The sequence below is a fragment of the Octopus bimaculoides genome, chromosome 10, assembly GCF_001194135.2.
Source record: "Octopus bimaculoides isolate UCB-OBI-ISO-001 chromosome 10, ASM119413v2, whole genome shotgun sequence".
In the NCBI taxonomy this organism is placed as follows: Eukaryota; Metazoa; Mollusca; class Cephalopoda; order Octopoda; family Octopodidae; genus Octopus; species Octopus bimaculoides.
This window is the reverse complement of record NC_068990.1, coordinates 59,774,181-59,783,191: the sequence shown is the minus strand read 5'-3', so window position 1 is coordinate 59,783,191 and position 9,011 is coordinate 59,774,181. Positions and strand designations below refer to the sequence as shown.

General features: G+C 34.8%; 1 protein-coding gene and 1 long non-coding RNA gene across 2 annotated transcripts in view; one reads left to right on the top strand and one right to left on the bottom strand.

The window, feature by feature from the left end:
* LOC106874010 (zinc finger protein 148) overlaps window positions 1–8,984 on the top strand; it is a 111,356-nt gene extending 102,372 nt beyond the window's left edge. Inside the window, exon 2 of the mRNA XM_052971226.1 lies at window positions 5,455–8,984. Coding sequence (XP_052827186.1) covers window positions 5,471–7,117 — 1,647 coding nt within the window. The 5' untranslated portion in view covers window positions 5,455–5,470 and the 3' untranslated portion in view covers window positions 7,118–8,984. The remainder of the gene's footprint in view (window positions 1–5,454) is intronic.
* The window catches only part of LOC106874020 (uncharacterized), a 9,198-nt gene continuing 8,285 nt past the window's right edge, over window positions 8,099–9,011 (bottom strand). The window contains exon 2 of the long non-coding RNA XR_001409955.2: window positions 8,099–8,778. This is a non-coding gene — a long non-coding RNA (uncharacterized LOC106874020). The remainder of the gene's footprint in view (window positions 8,779–9,011) is intronic.

Sequence of the window (9,011 nt, the reverse complement as noted above, 5' to 3'; positions counted from 1 at the left end):
TCATCGGACAGTTTTGTTAGAAATGGAAATTCTAACAAAACTGTCCAATGAACGGGAACGTGAAACTCAGAGTAACAGTCTTTTGTTATATTTCTGCTGCTTTTAAATAAAGCATATTACTCTACCTCTGGTATTTGAGTACTCTTTTTTCCACCTTGTTGCACATTTCATGTGCTTACTCCGGTATATATATATATATATATATATATATATATATTGGGTGAGTATACATTTAAAAAATCCATGATTATCTCTTTCCAAAGCCAGCCTGCATGAAACCACTTCTAAATCTATGTTACAAAACTTTTCATTTTCAAATGTTCATCATCACTATCAGGTCACAGTCAGTAATTTTTTGTTGTTTGAAGTTACTCCTCTACTAGAAGTGTCAAGAAGCAACATCTTATTCAGGTGTTTTATATGGCATGGTGTCTATGGCTGGATGCCCTTCATAATATCAGTCACTTTACAACGTACTTAGTGGATTATATTATTGTGCCAGTACTAGGAGGTTGTTGTGTTCTTAATAAAGCAGGACTAAAGTGTCATAATTTAAGACCTATCATTATTTTATCTTCTTTTAAGTTCCAAACACTGTGGCCTGTGCCAGTGGTGTAACCAGCCCACAAGCGTACCTTTCCTTCATTGGATACTAAACTCTGCTTGCGAAGACCTGTTGAGGCAAGTGAAATCGAAATCGAATTCGATGACACCTCCGCATGATTGGCATCCATGCTAGTGCAGCGCTAAGGGCACCATCCGAACATGATCGTTGCCAGGGTTGCTGACTGGCTCCTGTGCCGGTGGCACATAAAAAGCACCATACGAACATGATCGTTACCACCGTTGCCTTACTGGCACGTGAGAAACACCATTTGAGCGTGGCCATTGCCAGTACCACCTGACTGGCCCTTGTACCGGTGGCATGTAAAAGCACCCACTGCACTCTCGGAGTGGTTGGCGTTAGGAAGGGCATCCAGCTGTAGAAACTCTGCCAGATCAGATTGGAGCCTGGTGCAGCCATCTGGCTCGCCAGTCCTCAGTCAAACCGTCCAACCCATGCCAGCATGGAAAGCGGACGTTAAACGATGATGATGATGATGATTTATATTTTCATTATTTTGAATTAATTGTGCATTATCTCATAGCTTTGAGATTTGATAATGTGACTGTTTATTTTTAGAACGGCATTGAGGGATAGGTATGAAAAACCGGATCTGGCCAATTTGAATATAAAACAAGTTGAATACTTGGGCCTGATATGGTTGATTTTAATGCTAAAGGGTTAAAAATGAAATTATTATTTTAGTAAAGCATTCCAAATTCTTGATTATTTTTTTCAAAATTTAGTGAATCACATAGCATGTGTAGATTGCTAGAAATAGGGTCACAAAAGTGTTAAACAGTAAAATAATAAGTTTCATTAATTTCTTAATGTAAAATTCATAATAATAGCTAGTGCAATGTTGGCTTGTTTTTTGAGGATTTTTTTACCTTCTTTTTAAATCTTGCCTCAAGTCTCATATCGTATTAATAGTAGTAGTGAAGTCTATTTCTCTCATCCTATTAAGCTACCAGCATTAAAGTATATCACCAAGCAAAATCCATTTGCTATTAAAATACTGTTGCTTCATGTCAGATTCTATATATTGGCCAGTCATGAGTTTTGTTGTTGTGATGTTTTTGTTTGTTTGATTTGTTTTGTTTCGTTGTTGTTTTTTTTTTTATCTTTCTTCAGTATTCAGTGCATGGATAATCTCAGTTGATTGAAGTTTGTTTTTTGGGTTTTTTTTTTTTTCCTTCATCTCACTCAGTTACATATGTGAGGCCATATTGCATTTCTGCTTAGTATGCAGAACACCTACCTGAAGCTTTTTTTTTTTTCATGGTTATGTTGTCGATGATGTTGATAATCAGCATTGCTGCATTCTCCCGATTTCTATATGCTCATAATCTTGTCAACTAAGTAAAATATATTTCCCTGAGAAGGTCCAATAAGACTAAAGCATGTTTGTTGTTTTCACAGAGCCACTCCAAACTGCATTGTCTATATTGTCCAAAAATGTTTATCAAATGATTGTAGTTGTCTCCCTTGCCTCTTTTTTTTGCATTTTTTGTTTTTTCTTTGATAGATATTAAACACAGAACTGTACTTTATATTTACTAATTATTTAGATTATCGCCCTATATCACAAATGCGATTATCTACCATATTCATATTCAATGATGTTGGCATGGAAAGAAAGATTTATTAGACTTACAGAATATATTTCAAATAACTATCTCTTCATAGTTCTTTTTTATTATTATTATTTTGTTATAAATTCTGTAATTCCTGGAGAACTAGAACTCTAATAAATACCATTTGTTTGGAGATGTTTTTATACCAACTTGCTTTTTTTAACTTTTATAGTTTGTTTTGAAGCATGTATAAATATCCTGACTGATACTATGTATGATTTATCTAATATATATATTTTTTGCTTAATGAATGTAGTAAAGTTTCAGCACCACTCTCTCTCTCTCTCTCTCTCTCTCTCATACTTGTAAATACAAAGAGTGTCTGACTCTGTATAAATGATCAATGCAAGCATTGGGTTTTATCTTTTACTTGTTTCAGTTGTTCAATTGCAGCAACGCTAGGGCATCACCCTAAAGAATTTTTAGTTTAATGAATCAACTCCATAATACAATTCTATATTTAAGAGATGAGGAATTATGTATATTATTTACATTTGGCAGATATTTGTCCTCATCTTGTTTGTTAACACGTTTCGGCTGATATACCCTCCAACCTTCATCAGGTGTCTTGGGGAAATTTTAAACCTGGATTCTCATTCCGAACGTATTTTTCGATATTATTATTATAATTATTATTATTATTCAGGTCACTGCTTGGAATCGAACTTGGAATCTTCAGGTAAGTAGCCCGCACTCTTAACCACTACACCATATGCCCATGGGCAATTATAGAGTGAATTTTAGGGCTTATAAATCCAATATTTTCCTATCCTTCCTTAATACCGGTTCCCATATGCTACTCATATCTGCAGTCGGCCTGCTTAGAAGGTTGTTGTGTCCTAGCATATGTGCTGCTTCTTTTAGTTTTCGTATTTTCCAGTCGTGTTCTCTGTCTATTATTTTAACTTCATCCACTGGGGAAGGTGGTCTCCATTTTTCCATACATGGTCGGCTATACCCAATTTATCAATATCTCCTCGTGTCACTGCTTTGCGATGTTCGTCTACCCTTGTTTTGAGGGGGCGGTTTGTTTCACCTTTGTATAACCTACCACAGCTGGGATGGAGTACATGCAATTGGTAGTTTTACTCGAAGGAGATATTTGCAAAGTGTTGTATTACTCTTGAATACTGTCCTGTTGTCATATGGGCCACATATCTTTTGTATCTTTACAGAGAGGCCTTTCACATAGAGTAGACAGACTGTGGACCATTTATTGGTTTCATCCTCTCTTTTCTTTATAATTGCAGTGGATAGTATACTTTTGGGGTAGTTGTTGCTTAATAGATTGTTATTGAGCTTGATCATTTCTTCGTGGTGTGTATCACGATCGCTACTTATATTCTTTGCATGATGTTTTAGGCACTGAGTAATCTCTCTTTTTACACTGTATGGATGGTGAGAATTGATGTTTAGGTATCGTCCAGTGAAGGTCGGCTTGCAGTATAGGGATGTCCTGATTCCATACTTGATGCATGTTATTAATATATCCAGTTCACAATGGGAAAGGAAAAAGACAATCAGTTAGCATTTCTGGACGCATTAATAACATGCACCAAGTATGGATTCAGGACATCCGTATACTGCAAGCCAACCTTCAATGGACGATACCTCAACTTCATCTCCCACCAGCCATACAGTGTAAAGAGAGGGATTACTCAGTGCCTAAAACATTGTGCTAAGTATATAAGTAGCAATGATACACACCACAAAGAAATGATCAAGCTCAATAACAATCTATTAAGCAACAACTACCTCAAAAACATACTATCCACTCCAATTATGAAGAAAAGAGAGGATGAAACCAATAGACAATCCACAGTCTGCCTAACCTATGTGAAAGGCCTCTCCGAAAAGATACAAAAGATATGCAGCCCATATGACATCAGGACAGTATTCAAGAGTAATACAACACTTTGCAAATATCTCCTTCGAGTAAAACCACCAATAGAAGAGAATATGACCAAAGACTGCATGTACTGCATCCCATACAGCTGTGGTAGGTTATAAAAAAGCAAAACATGCTGCCCCCTCAAAATAAGGGTAGACGAACATCGCAAAGCTGTGACACTAGGAGATACTGATAAATCAGGTATAGTGATCATGTATAGAAAAATGGAGACCACCTTCTCCTGTGGGATGAAGTTAGAATAATAGACAGAGAACATCACTGGAAAATACGAAACCTAAAAGAAGCAGCACGTATGCTAGGATACAACAACCTTCTAAGCAGACCGAGTGCAGATATGAATAGCACATGGGAACGGGTATTTAGGAAGGATAGGAAAATATTAGGTTTATAAGCCCTAAAATTCACTCCATAATTGCCCACGGGCATATGGCATAGTGGTTAAGAGTGCAGGCTACTAACCTCACGATTCCGAGTTTGATTACAAGCAGTGACCTGAATAATAGTAATAATAATAATAATAATAATGACATCGAAAAAAACCTTCGGAAAGAAAACTCAGGTTTGAAATTTCCCCAAGATGAAGGCTGGAGGGTATATCAGCCGAAACGTGTTAGCAACAAACAAGATGAGGACAAATATCCGTCAAATGTAAGTAATGTGTATCAACTCCAGTACTAATTAAGACTGGTACTTATTCTATTGGTTTCTTTTTGCCAAGCCACCAGGTTACAGGGATGTAAAACACCCAACACTGTTTGTCAAGTGGTGGTGGGCAACAAACACACACATATATATATGTGATGAACTTCTTTCAGTTTCAATCTGCCAAATTCACTCATAAGCCTTTGTTCAGCCTGAGGCTGCAGTAAAAGACACTTGTTCAAGGTGCCATGCAGTGGGACTGAACCTGGAACCATGTAGTTGGGATCAAGCGTCTAACCGTATGACCATGCCTGCACTTTTTGTTAAATGAAATTGAACCACATTTCTTGTTTAACCCTTTAGCATTTAAACCAGCCATACCCAGCCAAAATATTCTACCTGTTTTACTTTCAAATTGATCAGATCTGATTTCTCACATCTGTCCTACAGTGTCATTCTAAAAAAATTAACATTTTGCTTCATCGAAATCTCATAGCTACAAAACAGTACGTGATTAATTCAAAACAATGTGAATAAATAAGCATTACTTTTACAAAATAATGTGAATGCTAAAGGGCTAATTACAAATTACATATAAATGTTTGATATTCTGGTTTTCTCTGTTTACTCACATATTTTTTTTTTCTTTTATCTTTCAGAAATTCCAAGAGCAAGATGAGTGTGGTTTCCACATCTCCAAATAGCAGTTATCCTCCTGTTAAAGAACCTAATAATTTGATGTGTCGATACTGTGCTATGCAGTTTGACACGGAGGATGAGCTCAATGCTCATGTACTTTCACATTCACGTGGGGCTGCTCCTTTGAAATGTACACTGTGTGGTCAAACATACCGCACTTCATCAAAACTTCAACGTCACATACGGGTACATAGTGGAGAAAAGCCATACATCTGTCATATATGTGGACGCCGATTTTCTCGCTCGGATCATCTGAAACAACACGCAAAAGTGCATTCTAACCACCGAACGAAGAATACTTGTAGAATCTGTAACGCAAGGTTTGTGGCCTCCCATCTATTAAAATCTCATCTACGTAGTCATGGAATAAAATCTGTCCAGACGTGTGAAACTTGTGGAGAGGCATTTGAAACTCTCATCGAATTAGACAAACATCAAAAGTTACATGAAGTAAAACAAAATACGGTTGGGAAAGTACGGAGAAAAAATAGCCTAACTCCTGAAGAAGTGTCTAATGGTGATACTGAAACAACTGAAGAGCCACCTGTTATTGAAGGTGCAAAATGGACTGGCTGTGCACGTTTCTGTTTGGTAAGCTCTCAACCAGCAGAAAATGAAACAAGCACCTATAGCATTGAAACAGTTGAAAACAGTGAAAAAAGCTGGATGAAAATCCTTGGCCAGCTAGCAGAAGCTGATTATGCAGAACACAATGCTGCCAAGAGTGAAAATTTAAATGAAACTGTTGTAAACTATGACTTGTCCCAGAAATCCAGCACTATTCACAGCACTAACTTAGAAGAGAATAATAACCAAATGTTAGAGACTAAGGAAATTAGTGATCAAATAAATGACTCCAGCACAAAAAGTCTAAGTCCTCTTCTAACTATTCAAGAATCTGCTAATGATGAAGATGATTTTGTTGATGAGGAAGAGGAAGAGGAGGATAATGAACATTCAGAGGACATAATAAAATCCTCAACTATTAAACATGAGCCTGGTGGTGATATTGAAGAAGAGGAGGAAGGTGGTGAGAACGATGACGAAGAAGGGGAGGAGGATATTGAACCAAACTGTGATGAGCTATCTTGTGATGAAAGAATGGAAGTGATAGAAGCAAGTGAGGAGTTTAGTGATGATGAATCAACAAATGCTGCCCTAAAAGTTTGTTACTCACTGGTAGGCAGTGGGGAAGAGTTTGAAAACATAGAAGCTGAAACAATTACTGATGGTACCAAAATGTTTGTTGTACCTAGCACTTCTGACTTTGAGAAAAATGACCAAGAAGATGATATTTCTGATAACATAAGAAATGGCGAAGTAGATTTTGATAACCAACAAATCAGTTATACAATAAGTTTGGTTGACAAGCAACCTCTGGAAAGTGATCAAACTGCCAACAACAGCAGAACCGGACCATTTCAAATTGGTAACAAAAAAATCAGCAATTGCAAACATTGCGGGATTTGGTTTGAAGATTTTGCTATCTACATGTTACACAACAGTCTACACCTTGGAAATGATGATCCATTCACCTGTAAGAAATGCCTTAAGAAACTAGGTAACCGCCTGGAATTTATGGCACATCTTATGTGGCATTTGGAGCCACCTGTGTCCGCATGAGCTGATCAACTAGCTTTTTACTTATTTAGAGGACTGCACTACATTAAATTGACTGGTTCTGTTGGTAAAATGTAAACTACAAGCTGTATATCTCACTCAAGAGATCACAATTTTCACCCTATTTCTCGAGCCATAATATTTGTCTATTATTTACACCTTCCGTTATCTTGCCTGTAAACAAAAGATCATCAAGTATGGAATCACTTTGACGGCTGTTAATCCAGAGCAAATTTTGAAGTTTCTTTTCAGTTTTATTTAAATAGCTATTTCTTCTTTGTCACATCTTTCTTCTTCTTTTTCTTCTTCTTCTTCTTCTTCTTCTTCATCTTCTTCATCTTCTCTTTCTTATATATAATTTGCCCTAGATTACTGTTATTCTACACCAGTTTCTTTATTTTGTTCTATTGAATCAGTTAAATAGTATATTAACTTGCAAATTGTTGACCTTCAGTTTTATGAAAAAAAAAAGTCTATTCTCTTGTTGACCTATTGAAAATTTTATTTCATTTTTATTTATTTATTTTTTAATTTTCCTTTTTAATTGTGTCTTTCCATTTTTAGAAAACCTATATTTCAGAAAGAAAGGAACTAGTATTTTTATTGTTAATATTGTTATTAGCCTTGTGCCAAGGAAAAAAAATTATTACTGTTGTTATTATTATTATTATTATTATCATTATCATTATTATTATTATTAAAGAATTGACAAGGAAGCAAATTTCAACTACTTTTGCATATTAATTTTATTTTTACCTGGACACCACTTCTCTTGTATCATATTTCCCAAATAATTCCTATCACTATGTCAGATGAAGTTAAATATTCCTCAATCAGAATATAAAGTTATCACATTTACTGTTTCCCAGTTTCAACATTGTATCATATTTCCTTGAGATAATTCTAAAACTGATTTCTTTTAAATTGATGTAAAACAAAACAAAATGAAACAAAGGCATATATGAAAAAAACTATATAAAAAAATTTATTTAAAACCATATTTATTTATTTCTGATAAATTTTAGGGTAAACATTCAGTAGGTCACTCCAATCCTTCTGCTTTCTAAATTGCTTGAGAATATTGGCAAATTAATCATTGCCAGGCAATATAAATAACAATACAATACCAAACTTATGCTATTTCAAAGGGTCTGTTTCTTGAGAGATGCTACTAATGTCAGTATGAATCCCTTTGCATACTAAACTAACTGGAACCTTTTTGATGGTTCTGCTAAAAAAAAGAGAAAAAGGTTTAAAAAAAGAACAAGTCTGTACCAGTGTGTCTTTATTGTACTGTTTCAGTTTGAAAGCGAAAGCAATACATGACAGTGGCTACCATAAGTCATATATATATGTATGTAAGTATATATATATATATATATATATATATGTGTGTGTGTGTGTGGATATGTATATGTGTGTATTTATATATATATGTGCACATATATATGTATACACATGTATATATTATGTGTATGTATGCGTGTATGTATATATATATATGCATATGTATATGTGTGTATGTATGTATACACACGCACACACACACACAAAATAAAACTCAGGAGAGTAAAACATGTCTGCCATCATGTTCAAAGTGATGCCTTTTTCCACAGTTAGATATTCACCCATTTTTTTTTTTTCTTTTTCTTAAATCAGATTTCCTAAAACAAACAAAAAAGAAAATACTACATTTAGAAACTTATAACCAATTAGTGAAATTGCTTATTTAGCTGCTATTATTTTAGTTTATTGTTGTTATTATTGTTATTGTTATTACTACTATCATTATTGTTCCATTTGTCTTTCTTTCTGTCAATCATTATTATTAGTATTATTTTTATGATTACCATTATTATTATTTTGTTTGTTCTTTTTTTTTTTTTTTTTTTTTTTT